Source organism: Castanea sativa, chromosome 11 (genome assembly GCF_040712315.1).
Source record: "Castanea sativa cultivar Marrone di Chiusa Pesio chromosome 11, ASM4071231v1".
Lineage (NCBI taxonomy): Eukaryota > Viridiplantae > Streptophyta > Magnoliopsida > Fagales > Fagaceae > Castanea > Castanea sativa.
The window spans coordinates 39546503-39563869 of NC_134023.1; the positions used below are offsets into that span (position 1 = coordinate 39546503).

Consider the following 17367-nt stretch of genomic DNA (forward strand, 5'->3'; position numbering starts at 1 on the left):
AGCTAGGTCTTATTCATAAATTATATCCCAAGACTTTATTGTACATGCAACCCCTTCATAAAATATTCATAGTAATACAAAGTCATGAACGTAGACTACCACTTTGTAAATTATTACATCTTATCCTTGAGTATTCGATTTAATCCTTTAAAGTTATTCATTATATATTTATGAAATCCAATTTCATAAATATATACTTTAGTAATTTCTTACCAAAGTGATTAGGCCTAATACTCTGAATAACTGAACTCATTAAACTTATCTCAAGAGAATATTTTATATCTCTGTTAAAAGATTATGAATTCGATTTTGAGAATATATGTTCCATCAACACTAAATGTGACTGCCCAACATACTGAGGTTTTGATTGTTATTTTAGTACTCACTCCTAATATATTAAAGCAACCTACAGCTCATGATCATGTCCATTATTCTCTAAGGATTAAGAGTTCATGTAAATAGAAGTCGTGAGATTTATTATTCATTTGACAGTCGTTAGGAAAATAATAAATCTCACAGTGGTCTAGTTCAATATGTCTTAACTCTTAAAACATATCAACATATCAGCTAGAAGTCTCCACTTCCATGATCAAGACAATTCATCTTAGCTGATACGTTATAGTCTTCGCAGATGCATCATCGACTACGAACTAAAATTCTGAATTTACAAAGAATTTGTGATTTATATCTTCTGTGACTAAATCACATACTATGCATCTCATGGACTATACGATAATGTCTCAATTTCATGTTACCATTATTTTAGATAATAATAAAACAACTTTATTAAACACAACATTAAGTCATACATAGTATCATACAATAGGATTTACGGGCACACATCCTAACACCTTTGTGACTTGGTTTATGCAGCTCAACTCTACAGTATCACCTGCGATTTTAACGGGATAGAATAAAATAAGCTAATATTGATATGTTTATTTAAATAATAGGGTTCTAGGATATGAAAAACTTATAATTATGACCCTTATCAACAGAGGGCGGGACAGGGTAGGTCTAGTAAGTCTAAATCCATCACAGCTCTGCCTCATGGTACGGGGTTAAAATCTCACTCTATCCTTACCCACCACCTTTGCGGGTTGAGGAAAACTAATTTGGGGCGAAATGGAGAGGGGTGGATCAAGTGGAACGAGGCAAAATTGCCATCCCTAGATATAGTACTTGGTTAGAGGCATTTCGTTTTAGGACAAGATTTAAGTACAGTACTTAGGTGCAATTCTTTAGGTTCTCATGTTAAATTTTTTTCATAGAATTTTTTCTCATACACTGAAAATATATTTTTTAGTTAAATAACTGCATAATTAAATTTTAGGAAGAGATGCTGAATAACATCACGGGAGGTATATCTAAATTTTATCCCTTTTTTTTAATCTTTAACATTAATGAGATACAGTCTAAAGTCCTAACTGAAGTCTAAACCCATTTCCAGGGGAAAAGCAAGCCAGCAAGTACCAAAGCAACATTCAACGGAGAAAGACTAGTGGTCTAGTCTGGTTAGGAGGACACCGTTTTGTTGTATCTGAATCGATCTAGTAACCCCAAGGTGTTTAGAGTATTCTTCGCTCGTGTCTTTAACCCTTTACCCCTCTCTTTCTCTCTAAAAATGTCCGAAATGAGAGAACCGCCGATTCTCCGACCCAGGAAGATCAACCATCTTCCTTACGACATCGTACTCAACATCATGGAAAGGCTGCCGGTGAAATCAGTGATGAGATTCAGGTGCGTTTCCAAATCCATGGACTCCTCAATCACCACTCACGATTTCATCTCCGCCCACCTTAATAACATCAACAAAAATCATGATCATGAAAATGGTTATGTCATTCACATGCCCTCGTGGGAAGCAAGTCACCCTTTGTCTTCATCTCCTCATCCTGACACACCAGTCTGTACGGTCGCTTTCGATCGCACGTTTGATAGGATTTCCGAGGTTAGAGTTCCCTTTGATTTTGATTTTAAGGGTGCCCAAATAGTGGGTTCTTGCAATGGCTTATTGTGTTTAGCCACTTTGGATAATGTTATATATTTGTGGAACCCCAGCATAAGAAAATTCAAGAGGTTGCCCGATACTTGCTTAGGAAAGTTAAAGTCTGTGTCTGTTAGACTCGGATTTGCCTATCGTTCCGAGAATGATGACTACAAGGTTGTCAGGATTTCATCTTTTACTACACTTATACATGAGGTTGAGGTGTACACATCAAGTTCAGATTCATGGAGAAGGGTTGGAAACTCGTGGACAGACAATTTTATCTTCTGCTATAAGAATCTTCTTGTGCCAGCCCCATTGGTTAGTGGAGCTTTGCACTGGATGGCATTTATGGTAGAAGAACAAGCGATTGGTCCGAGAAGGTCTATTATGTCATTTGATGTCAATACTGAGACATTCAGAAAGCTAGCTCTGCCCAATTATACTGGCAGTTCCTACTGTATTTCATTATTCAAGGGGAAACTGGCTTTCACTACACATGACAAACATGGCAGCCAATACTCCATATGGGTGATGAAGAATTATGGTGTGGTTGAGTCTTGGAATAAACTTTTTGTTGTACCATTTCAAAGGGCAGCTTATTGCCATGCCTTTACCGAGTATGGTTCACTTCTGGTTTCCTACAGCTACCTAAATGATCTAGTATGGAGTCAGGGATTCAAGATTGTATTGATTGACGCTGAAACTCTACATGAGAAGAAGGATCCTGATATCCAATGTCCTTCATATGTAGCTACTTTCATGGAGAGCCTTGTTTTACTTGATGATGGAGCAAAAGCGGTGTCTTACTAAACAGATGGTGGCGTGCATATGAGATTAAAGTCCTTAGTGGTATGGATGAAGTGAAACCCTTTGTTATTCCTTTTCCTTTAGTTCAGTAGTAGGCATAATAGTATTGCTAAAAGCATCATCTTTATCCCAAGTTTAGATTAACCTTTTGTGGCTCTATTACATATTAGTATTTGTAAGTGGATGGTTGTTGTGTACATACCCAAGTCTGACGATTTTAACTGAAGCAATACTTGGCCAACTTAATCCTTTGCTTGTGTGTCCCTCCGGTTGTGTTCAAAAAACTAAATTTGAGCTCTCATGACTTCAATTTAAAAGAAGAAATGAAAAAAAAAAAAAACAAAAAAAAAAGAACCAGAATGGATTGAAAGAAGCTCTAAAGCTGAGAATGTTGAAAAGGAGCAGCCAAGTGCTTGTCTAGTGAGCATGTTACCATTCCAATATCATGTTCTTACTTACCTGATTTACGTTACTTGGTCTTTGTTGGTTTGTGTGCTACATTAAACATTTGTGATCTTGCTATGGCATCCTGTCTTTGACCTTTGAGAGTTGTATCTAGTTGAGAAATGCTGTTGACTCATGCTTAGCTGGGCTCAATCTCATGTTTATTTTCAAGGGATGTGGATTAATAAGTTTAAAAGTGTTTCTGTTAGTACTGTTGTGTTCTTTCTCCTATACAAACATGCTATGGTTTATACTACCAAGTCATTTAAAAAAAAAATGTGTTGAAAAGACTATCAATCTGCTTTTGGTTCTTGATTCTATTGCTAGTTACTACTGCTTGCGTAACTGTTTACATGTCGTCACCGTGGCTCCTTGACTTAGAGACCTCTGATTGCATGTGTGGTGCATAATGCTTATTTATTGTATTCTGCATTTGATATCATCTATAATGCTTATCCACCTCTCGTAGTTCTTATTCTTGGTTAGTTCATTTTGTTTACCAATTGGTCTCTACTTGTATCTTTTGTCATTTTATCATTAAACTTGCAAAATTACTACCTATTGAAAAAATCAGTAAACCTGCAACATTGCTTGTATTGTGTTTGTTTATTGATCTTACTCTTGGTTAGTTCATTTTGTTTACCAGTTGGTCTATATTTGTACTTTTTTATCCTTCTATCATTAAACTTGCAAAATTACTACCTATTGAAAAAATCAGTAAACCTGCAAAATTGCTTGTATTGTGTTTGTTTATTGATCTTACGGCTATGCTGGTGAGCAATAAAGCGTTGCAAAAATATGTCAAACATGTAGCACAAATCTTGATAAATTGATCATAAATATCTGTTCTCAGATCATGAGAAAATTAGAAAGGAGAATTGAACAAAATAGACAGAAGAAAGGAGACTAGAGGGGGTGCCCAAGCAACTTATCCCCTTGGACCCAGGAGAAGAGAATGGTGGTCCACTTGAATGTAGGACAAGAGCTTGCATATTGTAGCACCTGCTAGTTTACAGAAAGAGGGGAGTTACATACCTGTAGAACACCATGTTGTGATTTAATTGTGCTTTATATTCTTTAAAAAGCCATCAAACATGATAATTAATAGACTGGAAAGAAGGGATGATTCAGCCTTTCATTTGACTTTAGGTGGACTGGTGGAGAAGATTTTATTAGAACTTAGTGGAAAGAATGCTGAGTTTACTGGTTTTCCTATTACCTCTGAATTTTAGGAGCTACCTCTTTTTAAATATAACCAGGCATCACTCTGTTTTTACATTTTACTGGTCTGCTTACATTTATATACATCTTATATTTTAATTATTCATATGTGCCTTCATTTTGCTTTTGAAGTGCCTGATTATATAATATAAGAATTTTTATTCCACATGCTGGACGGATTTGCTGTTGGGGAAAATGGAGGAATCGTGATTAGCTTCATTATCTTCACTCTGTGCTTTGCTTTGAGGCTATGTCTAGTTTAAAGGTGAATTTTGGGTAAAGAATGAGATGGTTTCAGTGGGGGAGGTTGGTGGAAGGGGAGATGGCTGGTACTCTGGGTTGAAAGGTGAAATTTCACCTATATTTTAGGTTGTATTGCCGCTAAGGTTCTTCTATAAGTATCGGGCAGTGTGGTAGGTTGATAACGAGGAGATGGATTTTGGGTTTTAAGCTAGCTTCTTTGGCTACATATCGTTCAAGATTTTCATGATACAAGCCTTTTTTGATTAATAAATTTTGTTCTTTATAATATATTTTTTATTCAAGATTTTATTTAGGGTCCTTGTTTATATTTGTGGCTGTGCTGTAAGCAATTTTAAAGTAGAGGTTGGGGTGGTGGTGGTTTGGAAGATGCTGTGTGTGTGTGTAAAGAGGCCATATTACTCTTATAAGATAATAAAATCACTCGTTTGAACTTGTCAACCTTTCCTGTTCATATGACAAATATGTAAGAAATGAAGTGTGTTGCAGTAAAGGAATGAGTAAGAGAAGAAGAAGAAGAAGAAGAAGAAGAAAACAAGGATGCATCAGAAAGGAATGATTCTCCTGTACTTAACTGAGTGTTTTTGATTCTCCTATTCCAAATAGTACTAGAGAAAAGCAAGCCAGCAAGTACCAAAGCTACATTCAATGGAGAAAGACTAGTCTAGTCTTGTTAGTCAATCTAGTAGTACCCCCAGAGTTTGAGTATTCTTCGATCTGACTGTGTCTTTAACCCTTTACCTCTCACTCTCTTGAGTCTTGGGTATCTCTAAAAAAAATGTCCCAAATGAGAGAACCACCGATTCTCCGAAGGAGGAATACCCATCTTCCGTACGACATCGTACTCAACATCCTGGCCAGCCTTCCGGTGAAATAAGTGATGAGATTCAGGTGCGTATCCAAATCCTTGTACTCCTCAATCACCACTCACGATTTCATCTCCACCCACCTTAATAATATAAAAAATGATCATGATCATGATCATGACAATGGTTATGTCATACACATGCCCTTGTGGGTAACAAGTCACCCGATGTGTTCATCTCCTCATCCTGACACACCAGTCTGTACGGTCGCTTTCCATCGCACGTTTGATAGGATTTCCGAGGTTAGAATTCCCTTTGATTTTGATTTTGAGTGTGCCGAAATAGTGGGTTCGTGCAATGGCTTATTGTGTTTAGCCACTTCGAATAATGTTATATATTTGTGGAACCCCAGCATTAGAAAATTCAAGAGGTTGCCCGATACTTGCTTACGAAGTAAAAATTCTGCTATTCTCGGATTTGCCTATCATTCTGAGAATGATGACTACAAGGTTGTCAGGATTTTAGATTTGTCTAGGGATCTACCTACGATTGAGGTGTACACATTAAGTTCAGATTCATGGAAAAATGTTGGAATCTTGTCTACTAAGGCTAACTTCTGCTATAGGAATTCTCTTTTGCCAACCCCATTGGTTAGTGGAGCTTTGCACTGGCTGGCATTTATCAAAGAAGGAGAAAGGACTAACTGGAGGAATTCTATTATTTCATTTGATGTCAATACTGAGACATCCAGAAAGCTAGCACTGCCCTATGATTCTGACTATGCCTACCGCATTGCATTATTCAAGGGGAAACTGGCTTTCATTACACATAACCAATATCACTACCGATACTCCATATGGGTGATGGAGGAGTATGGTGTGGTTGAGTCTTGGAATAAACTTTTTGTTGTACCATTCCAAAGAGCACCTTATTGCCTTGTCTTTACCGAGTGTGGTTCACTTCTGGTTTCCTACACCTATTTTAATGATCTAGTAGGGAGTCAGGGATTTAAGTTTGTATTGATTGATGCTGAAACTCTACATGAGAAGAAGGATCCTGATATCCAATGTCCTTCGTATGTAGCTACTTTCATGGAGAGCCTTGTCTTACTTGATTATGGAGCAAACTTGGGGTTTTACTAAACAGATGGTGGCGTGCCTATGAGAATGAAGTCATTAGTGGTATGGACGAAGTGAAACCCTCGTTATTCCTTTTCCTTTAGTTCAGTAGTAGGCATGATAGTATTGCAAAAAGCTTCATTTTTATCCCATGTTTACATTAACATTTTGTGGATATATTGCATATTAGTATTTTGTAAGTGGATGGTTGTTGTGTACATTTAACCTTAATATTGACGAAGCTAATTTATAGACCGGAAATTGGTTTCAATATATGTGATCTTGCTGTATCATCCTATCTCTTGCCTTTGAGAGATGTATCCAGATAAAAAATTCTGTAATCTCTAAAACTGACAATGTTGAAAAGGAGTAGCCAAGTGCTTGTCTAGTGAGCAAGTTACCATTCCAATATCATGTTCTTACTTTCTTGATTTTAGTTACTTGGTCTTTCTTGGTTTGTGTGCTACACTAAACCTTGATATTGATGACAAGAAGCTTGTTTGTTTGACAGAGAATTGCTTCCAACATATGTGATCTTGCTATGTCATCCTATCTTTGGCCTTTGAGAGTTGTATCTAGATAAGAAATGCTATTGTCTCATGCTTAGCTGGGCTCAATCATATGTTTGTTGTCAAGGGATGTGGATTAACAAGTTTAGGTGCTTAAAAGATGTGTTTCTGTTAATACCATTGTGTTCTTTCTCCTAAACAAACATGCTATGGTTTATACTACTAAGGAATTTAAAACAAATATGTGTTGAAAAGACAATCAATCTGCTTTTGGTTCTTGATTCTATTGCTAGTTACTACTGCTTGCGTAACTATATACATGTCGTCACCGTGGCTCCTTGACTTAGAGACCTCTGATTGCATGTGTGGTGCTTAATGCTAATTCACTGTATTCTGCAGTTGATATCATCTATAATGCATATCCACCTCTCGCAGTTCTTATTCTTGGTTAGTTCTCTTTGTTTACCAGTTGGTCCCTACTTGTACTTTTTTGTCATTTTATCAGTAAACTTTCAAAATTACTACCTATTGAAAAAATCAGTAAACCTGTAAAAGTGCTTGTATTGTGTTTGTTTATTGATCTTAGGGCTATGCTGGTGAGCAATAAAGCGTTGCAAAAATATGTCAAACATGTAGCACAAATCTTGATAAATTGATAATAAATATCTGTTCTCAAAGCATGAGAAAGTTAGAAAGGAGAATTGAACAAAATAGATTGAAGAGAGAAGACTAGAGGGGTTGCCCAAGCAACTTATCCCCTTGGCCCTAGGAGAGGAGAACGGTGGTCCACTTGAATGTAGGAAAAGAGCTTGCGTATAGTAGCACCTGCTAGTTTACAGAAAGGAGGGAGTTACAGACCTGTAGAACACCATGTTGTGAGTTAATTGTGCTTCAGCCTTTCATTTGACTATAGGTGGACTGGTGGAGATGATTTTATTAGAACTTACTGAAAAGAATGGTCAATTTACTGGTTTTCCTATTACCTCTGAATTTTAGGTGCTACCTCTTTTTTTATATAACCAGGTGTCACTCTACTTTTACAATTTACTGGGCTGCTTACCTTTATTTGTGCGTTCTATTTTAATTATTCATGTTGCCTTCATTTTGCTTTTGAAGTGCATGATTATATAAAATGGGAATTTTTATTCCACATGTTGTACGGATTTGCTATTGGGGGAAATTGAGGAATTATGATCTGCTTCATTATCTTCTCTTTGCGCTTTGCTTTGAGGCTATGTCTAGTTTGAAGGTGATTTTTGGGTAAAGAATGAGATGGTTTCAGTTGGGGAGGTTGGTGGAAGATGAGATGGCTGGTACTCTGGATTGAAAGGTGAAATGTTTCCCATATTTTAGGATTTATTACCACTAAGGCTCTTGTATAAATATTGGGCAGTGTGGTAGGTTGATAACGTGGAGATGGCCAGAATTTTGGGTTTTGAGCAGGGCCGGCCCTAGACTTGGGCCAATTAGGCCATTGCCTAGGCTCCCTTACTAGAGAAGGCCCCAAATTTGGGGGCAAATTTTTTTATTTTTTATATAAAAATATTTTTGGGAGATATTAAAACATTTTAGTTTACTTTTTTTTTTTTTTTTTTTTACTATTGAAAAGGTTCAAAGAATTAAGTAACACTAGAAATAGAGATAAGACAAATTTAAATAAATAGGTTTTACAAATAGACGTGTTACTTATTCAAATAGGAAAATGTTAAAAGTACTATAAATTTTACTACGTAAATTTTATTTATTTAATTATTTTCATACAAGATAAAAATTCTACTCTAACCTAATCTAAGTATATATGTATCATGTATGCGAAACTCTCTTCTAGAGGCTTAAATCTTGATCATTACTCTCCACACCCCACAAGAACTTATACTTGTGGAGTGATCATTGCACCAAGGGTGCGTGGTGGTTTTCATAACTTTTATAATTTGATGTGACAATGAATATGATAGGTGAATTTCAACAAACTATTGAATGCGTTTTTGAATGAATATTTGTGATTGATGATATATCTTTGTAATTATCATGTTGTAAATTTTATAATATTTCTAGTATTTTGTAAGCCTTATATCATTGATTACATTCATTATAACATCAGTTTGTAGTAAAATTTGTTATAACTTTAGCATTTTCTAAAAAAAATCATATTAGAAAGTAAAAAGAATGGATTTAAAAAAATTATTATATAAAATGCTAGTTAAATATTATTTAAGTGATAACATAAAGGTCTCATTTGAAAATTTCGCCTTAGGCCTCTGAAACGCTTGGGCTGACCCTGGTTGTGAAGTAGCTCCTTTGGCAACATATTATTCAAGGTTTTCGTGAACTTGGGGTACAAGCCGTTTTGATTAATAAATTTTGTTATTTATAATATGTTGATTATTCAAGATTTTATAGAGGGTCCTTGTTTATATTTGTGGCTGTGCTGAAAGCAATTTTAAAGTAGAGGTAGAGGTGGTGGTGGTGGTTTGGATTTGGAAGATGTTGTGTGTATAAGTGTGTTTGTAAAGAGGCCATATTACTCCCATAAGATAATAAGATCACTCTTTTGAACTTGCTAACCTTACCTGTTCATATGGCAAATATGTAGGAAATGAAGTGTGTTGAAGTAAAGGAATGAGTAAGAGAAAACAAGGATGCATCAGAAAGAAAGGAAGGATGCACCAAAAGTTGAGGAACTGCAAAATAAAATCAATCTAATTTGAATACCCCAATCTGTACTCTAATGATACGTATTTATACTTGATCTACTATCTATGCATGTATTGAAGCCAAACTAATATTGTCAGCTGTATAACTGTTGTTACAATACATAACAGTAAGTGAAATGGACTTAAAAGTAATTATAATAATCATAATTAGCACTACTGTGGAAACTGTCTTCATCCAATGATACTACTATAGTCGTTTAGCATTATATCATAGGGAGGGAATGATTGGTTGCGCTGCTAGATATAAACGTCTGATGCTTTGGACGCCATGTAGTGTGCGTAGTTGTCTCGTTGCTTGACAAAGATTGACCTAATGAATTTGTGTGAGCTGTCGTTTTATGTCATAATCACTGCATGATCTTGTGCAACATGTGGTATTATCTCGACAATGGATAGGACGGATAAGTTGAAGCTAGTCTTCTTTTGGTAGTGTAAGTGACTAGTTGACTAGTTCATATGCTTTTTATATGGTTGGAAGGATGTCCTAAACTTTATATTTCCAAGTTAACGGCAAACTTAATGTGAGAATACAAAGTGTAACAAGAGTCGTAGTTTTGGGTGGAAAACATGTATTCGAAAATTTTAGAGTGCAAAGTGTTGTCTAGGTTATAGTTTAACAAAGTGTAATTTCTCCTTTTATTTTTATATTGGTAAGAATTTGACTTTTAATGTAACTAGTTGTAGACTCGAGAACTGTGTGTGATAATTTTTAGGTAAAATAATATATTCGTCCCTAGACTTTGTAAAGAATTAAAAAAAAAAAATAGTTTTATCATATTTTTTATAATCTTGTTTATATTGTTTCTTACCATTATCAGGTATTTTTTTGGTTGATAATTTGCATAACATAGACATTAAGGGTTTGTTTGGATGCCACTTATTATTGAAAACTGAAAACATTGTAGCAAAATAATTTTTAAATGTGTGAATAGTATTGTGGGATCCAGTTTTAAAGTTGTTTTTTTAAAGTAATTTGTGAGTCGCGTGAACAGTGCACGGGACCTACTAATTTGTGAAAAACGACCCGCTAGGAAATGCAAATGGGCTTCCCAAACGAAGGCTAAATAAGAGGTAAAATTGTTCATTAGATTTTTTTTAAGTCATGGTGTGTGTGTGTGTGTGGGACCCAGTTTTAAAGTTTTTTTTAAAAAGTAATTTGCGGGTTTTGTGAACGGCCAAAATTGGAAATTAGCACTGTTCGCTAAACAATATAATTATTAAGCACTATTTTCAAACTATATATATTACTAACATCTCAAGTTTAAAAGACTCAATTTAGGGCCTATAAATCGAGTCTCAAAGACTCGATTGCCATGGTCTGATCACGTCTGATGTGGTGTTTTTTTCATGTGGCGTCCACCTAGAAATTGAGTCTCTAAGACTCGGTTTATAAGCATGAACACCATTCTATGTTTAGGAAAAAAAATTTAAGATAAGATTAAAAACATCTCTCGGTCTCTCTCTTCTCTCGTCCCTTTGCTTCTCTCACATTAACAACCAACGGTGACAGCAACCACTGCAAAAACACCAACAACCACCGCATCCACACAAAACAAAACAACCACTGATCTCAATGCTACCATAAGCAACTCACAAACTCACTGATCACAGCCCACGAAAACCCATTCACTGCCAAAACACCAACAACCACCATGAAAGATGAACCCCAAAATCCAACCCATCGTGACCGCCGCACGCAGCCCAAACACCCACATATGCCATCGACCCAAAACACCCATATATACCGCCGACCCAAAACACCCAACTCGCAGACCCACAGTCGTGAACCCAAGATTGATTAACTAGCAGCCAAAATCAACCGCCACAACAACCCTACCACCACCAAACCAGTGAACCGAGTCGACTTAGTGGTTGGGTTTCTGCAGTTCGTAGTCGAAACCACCACCTATCCATGTTGTCGTCGTCGCCTAGCAACCCAGCATCTTTGGTCTATGCTCTTGAAAGAAGAGAGAGCAGACATAGTGAAAGAAGGGAGAGAGGACTGAGGTGAGGAGAGATGTCTGAATGATTGGGAGAAAATGTTTGAATAATATTAAATGTAAAGTGTTTTGTTTTGTTTGCTAGCACATACAAATTGATGCGGGTTGGCTTATAAATTGAGTTTTAGAGACTCGATTTCCAAGTGGACGTCACGTGGAAAAAATGCCATATCAAACGTGATCAGACCATGGAAATCGAGTATTTGAAACTCGATTTATAGGCCTTAAATCAAGTTTTTTAAACTCGAGATGTTAGTAATATATATAGTTTGAAAACAGTGCTTACTAATTATATTGTTTAGCAAACAGTGTTAATTTCTAATTTTGGCCTTCCATGAACAGTGCATGGGACCCACTAATTTGTGAAAAATGCCCCACTGGGAAATGCAAACGCGCTTCCCAAACGAAGGCTAAATAAGAGGTAAAATTGTTCATTAGATTTTTTTAAGTCATGGTGTGTGTGTGTGTGTGTGTGTGTGTGTGTGTGTGTAAAAGGTTAAATGAAATGTAAAAAAAAATGAGATTACAAAATTTTTCAACTTTATTTCTAATAGAATTTCTAAATTACTGAAGAACATCTCATTTTTAGTTATGATGGGAAATATAATTTCCCTAGTTAGAGTTTGATTAGTTTTAAGTTTAAATTTTGCATTATTATTTTTCATTGTTGATTATTGATTTAATTAGGTGAATGAAGTGGTTGATTTTATTGCATTATAAAGTTTTCAATGTCTTATGTATAGTCATTTCTATTTTATTTCTTGCTCCTCTTGGTTACTTTTTTATTTTCCAAATAATGGTTACTATTGATGTTTGATTTCATTTCATTTTTTCTTCCATCATTTATTCTTGATTACTTTGTATGTTCCCTCACTAGTTGTAGTTTTTATGGTTATCAATAAGAAATAGATATCATGGATGACTTAAATAGTTATAGATGTAGTTTATGGTTTTCAAGGAAATAAGAAAGACATTTCTCCCTATCAAAAAAAAAAAAAAAGAACAAAAAAAAAAAAAAACAAAAGAAAAAAAGAAAGACATTTCTCTAATTTGGTCTCAATCAATTAAGACATCTATACTATCTTAACGGAAGTAATAATGAGCATTAAATTTTTTTGTTAATGTATGAAGAGGTTAGGTTAGTGGTATGTCAAAGTTTGAAAAAAACTATAAAAAAAAATTCCAAGGAAATGTAAAAGGCCTTTAAAAATAAAAAAAAAAGAGATGGGAATTTTTTGAATTGCAAAAATATGATTGTTTTAATTACCTTATTTATAGACTTCATTATTAAGTTATAATCATCTAAATTATAGGAGACCACACAAGATAAACACGTACAGATGATTTTTTTTTAATTATAATTCATGAATCATTATTTCATTGTTTACTTATAAATATCTAAATTAAAGTTTTTTTTTAAATCTAAATTAAAATAGATGAATATTTAGAGGTAAAATTATATGAAAAGTTAAAATTACCCAAAATGAACGTTTAACCATTGGTAGATATGTGTTTTTTAAACACTAAAATTTTTCTAGATTGTTTTACCTAGAATTATATAGCTATGCAAATATTGTCGTGAATGGTTCCATCATTTGCAAATTATCTAGTTTGGTGGCCTTCTATGAACTCATGTTTTGCGACAACCTTTTTTTTTTTGCCGAAACAACTTAAGAATATTAAAACTTAAGTTATCACATGTAGTAACTATAAAACATGTCAGTGATATGAAAAATAGAAATGTTTAAATTTTTAAAAAGCATTTTTAGTAGACTGTAATATAAAACATTTTTTTTTTCAATATTTTATGTAACTTTTTCCATATGATCAATATTGTTGGCATCCTTAAAAGATGATACATAATATTTTTGAGAAGAAGAAGAAGAAGCAGACATGATGCTAACACATAATATAAAATTATTAAGTTTGTGTGATTTAAATTTGTGGCAAAAAAAATTAATATATCTCTGATAAAGGTTTTTATCTAAATGATATATTGTAGTCCATATTATTTTAGTCCTGATTCAAAAAGTTCATTCTCAATAGCCTTATAAGACTACAAATTGTTCAATCTATAGGCCTAGACACATTCAAAGAGTGCTATCTAAATTATAAATTATATGATTCTTTATCACACAAATATTTTGATTCTCCTAATGTATGGTAAAGGAAGGTAAGTGTGTGCCTAACCATTTTCTTGATTTGTGCTGCATAAGTATGGAGGATGTGATTGAATTTAAATGTTGAATAAAATAAGATAAGAAGAAAAAAGAGTAAAAAAAAAACAATAAATATCAAATTATTCAAGTCATTTTATGTAATATAATAACATTATAATATTATATACTATATGTATAATGCAGTAGGATAATATTTAATAATCAAAGAGAATAGAAAAAATAACAACTTAAAACATAAAATTAAATCACATCAGCCCAAAGTAGAATTCTAATTAACACAAAAGTTCATCAACTTAAGTATGGATGCAATAAAAAAAATGAAAAACAAATTGAGAGAGAGAGAGAGAGAAGTAACCCTTTTTGTGTGAGAAAACTATGCATAGAATGAAAAAGTAAATGTCAAATTTATAGTAATATGTTAAGAATAAGAATAGTTAAAATAAAAGAAGATAAAAGGATAGAGAATGAATGATATTAAGGTAGAAAGTAGTACGGAGATGAAGAGGTAAAAGAGGGAGAGAGTTTTGGAAAATTAATAATAAAAATAATGGTTAAAAGATATTTTAATTTTTAAATAATGGATTTTTTAAGTCACATTATTAAATGAGAAAATGTTTGAAAAAATATATAGAAAAAATTAGAAACAAAAAAGGATAATGATATGGCTGTTGAGGTGGCTCAACTGGAGCGTAACAACAATAAATGCTACTCTTCAACTTTTAGATATATATAAATATAGACTAGTCGCAACCTTGAGTGATGTGCGGGAATACGTGATTATTTTATAATAAAATATAATGTATAAGTTATTTTCTAAATTATTCGTAAAGTCATATATTAGGATTAGTCTTTTGTAGTAAAGTGTTTTTCTCATAAGAGAATTTTATTTTAAATATATTAAACTATTAATTAAGATTTTTTTTTTTTTTTACATAACTCTTTACCAAACCAACAAAGGAAAATGCTTTCCCCCCCCCCCTAGAATGAACAATGTCATATTGCTTTCTTTTTTAAGTAATGAAATTTTGTGTTCTCTACAAATAAATAATTATATATCTTTAATTTCTTTTTATATTAAAATTTTCATCAACACGTATTATGAGCTAATTCGAAGTGATAAAATATAGTGGGATTAAGTTTTTCTAATTATGATAGTTAAAAAGGAACGAGAAAAGAAAGTTTTCACACCATTCAAAAAACTTCAATTTGTAGCCTTATATTTGAATGTTGTCTTTAATCCCAAACCAATCTATATATTTTGAAGTATACAACGTATGATCATTGTCTATTTTCTTGAATACATTGTTTATTTCAATACTTTCATAAATATATACTAAATCAAAATAAACTCATATAAAGATGCTTTGCAAACAAACAAAATGTCATATCAATTGTCACTTAACAATGATTAGTTTGATCAATTAGGAGATCAATTTGTTGTTGATAATTTATTGTGATGATTTTCTTTGTAGAAATTACAAATTTGTTTACCCAAAAAAATTATCAAATAAACAATTAATTGAAAAATCTCATAATTAAATTTCTATATGCATCATTATAGAATAATAATATTAATGAAAATACAATCTCAAAAGCTAAAATATGTCACTCATCCAATTATTTTCGTTGGATTAGCATTTGCTTTTGTATGAATAAGTGGCACTATAGAGTAATTCTAATACAATTATTAAGATCACTTCCTCTACAAAATCTAAAAGTTTGTCCGCCTAAAATGATTAAAAAATAAACAAAACTTAGTAAAGTCTCATAGTTTGACATCTAAACGGATCAACTTACAAAACAACTAATTATTAACCAAATCAATTCAAACGGATGGTACATTAAAAAAAAAAAGACCTTGTGATCGCGAATTGGAATACCAAAATACCCAAATATGCATAAAAGTCAATACAAATTTGCCAAAAAGAGAAATAAATGTGGTGTGAAAATTAAATAAACAATAACAAAAAAATATCATTAGTTGAAAAAATGTGGTTGAAACAATAAAAAAAAAAAATTCACCAAAAGAGAAACCAAATTGGAGGTAGAGAGAGAGATATAAACATATTTTGTCTTGAACAACTTGGAAGGAATATGGGAGAGAGGTGGAAATGAAGTAATAAGAATTTATATGAATAGAAAATTAAGACAGAAGAATGGTGGAATTAGATGAAAGATTGAAAAAATTTGATGCTTTTTAAAATTTTTACTTTAAAATTTACTTATGGTTGTAAGGATGTTCTCACTCCTAGTCTAGAGGCTTAGATATTAGAAAAACTAGCCTTAGTGGTACTATGTGGAGTCAACATCTACTAAGGAGATACACAATGTTAAGTTGTCAATTTATGGTGTGAGTAATATCGCTCTCATATGGGTTCATCATTGACACTATATTAATTATGCATCAATTACAACTTGATACATTAGTTGGGTGTAAATTTGGACGTGTTCCTAGACTTGTTGATGTGGAGTACTTTATTTTTTATTTATTTATTTATTTTTTATATTAGTAAGAGTTTGACTTTTAGTGTAATTAATTTTTTTTACAACTCAAGTAATAAAATATGCTTATAAATTACAAAAATATAACTTAAAGAGTAGTCAATTTCAATGTTAGGAGTATATAAATTGAATTAAAAATTTTCAAAGTAGTTGTCAAATTCCTCTCCTTTGTACAATATCTGTGTAGGTTAGGAATTTTTAAAATATGAGAGAAAAAGAAATACTTACACTTTTCTCTTGTCATATTTTCATGTTTCCTTATAAAACTTTAAAACCATCAATGAGACTACTACAAGTAAAATACTCATGCGAGTAAAAGTGAAGAAGTATGATCTGAGATAATAATACCATTTACTAAATCAATTTCTACAAAAGCTTCTACATCTCATATTATTTCTATCCTACCTATTTGATTTTCGCAAAGATATTTTTTCCATATCTAAAATTTGCATGAAGTTTGTTTTTATCCTTAAACTTTGAAAATTTATGCTTTTATTTACCTTAAATTGTTGAAAACATTACATTTTATTTATTATCCTTATATGTAGTCTTGTTAACTTTTATCATACATGTTTAACTAGGTGACACTATCTTTAGCAGTAATAAATTTGACATGTATGACATGGTTCAATTACACACACATATATAAACAATAAAAGGCAACATAAGGTGAACTAGTCACAAGGAAGTATTTGTCACACGCATTGTATAAAATTTCTTTTTTAAAGTTTAAGAATTTCTTTATCCTGTTTTCAATAGTTTAGAGATAAAAAACTCTTTATAAAGTTTAATGACAAAATTGCAATGTTTTCATT

General features: G+C 32.8%; 2 protein-coding genes across 4 annotated transcripts; both read left to right on the forward strand.

Moving 5' to 3' along the window:
* The first annotated feature begins 1445 nt into the window (after positions 1 to 1445).
* Positions 1446 to 10026, forward strand: LOC142614654 (F-box/kelch-repeat protein At3g06240-like). 3 transcript variants are annotated; one of them, XR_012840493.1, is made up of 3 exons: positions 1446 to 2839; positions 7556 to 7603; positions 9750 to 10026. XR_012840493.1 is itself a non-coding variant. In XM_075787213.1 (2 exons), exon 1 carries the CDS (start codon positions 1625 to 1627, stop codon positions 2798 to 2800), a length of 1176 nt encoding a protein of 391 aa, XP_075643328.1. In that variant the 5' UTR covers positions 1446 to 1624; the 3' UTR covers positions 2801 to 2839; positions 9750 to 10026. The 3 variants fall into 3 exon arrangements, 1 of the variants encoding a protein (XP_075643328.1); XR_012840494.1 differs by lacking the exon at positions 9750 to 10026 and adding an exon at positions 7743 to 9730; XM_075787213.1 differs by lacking the exon at positions 7556 to 7603.
* LOC142614655 (F-box/kelch-repeat protein At3g06240-like) lies at positions 4597 to 6918 on the forward strand. The gene has a single exon (XM_075787214.1). The coding sequence runs from the start codon at positions 5604 to 5606 to the stop codon at positions 6669 to 6671; it is 1068 nt and encodes a 355-aa protein (XP_075643329.1). The 5' UTR covers positions 4597 to 5603; the 3' UTR covers positions 6672 to 6918.
* Positions 10027 to 17367: the final 7341 nt, after the last annotated feature.

What these genes read in the sequence shown, in the direction of transcription:
- LOC142614654 (XM_075787213.1), top strand. Translation starts at nt 1,625, where the DNA reads ATGTCCGAAATGAGAGAACCGCCGATTCTCCGACCCAGGAAGATCAAC.
- LOC142614655 (XM_075787214.1), top strand. Translation starts at nt 5,604, where the DNA reads ATGAGATTCAGGTGCGTATCCAAATCCTTGTACTCCTCAATCACCACT.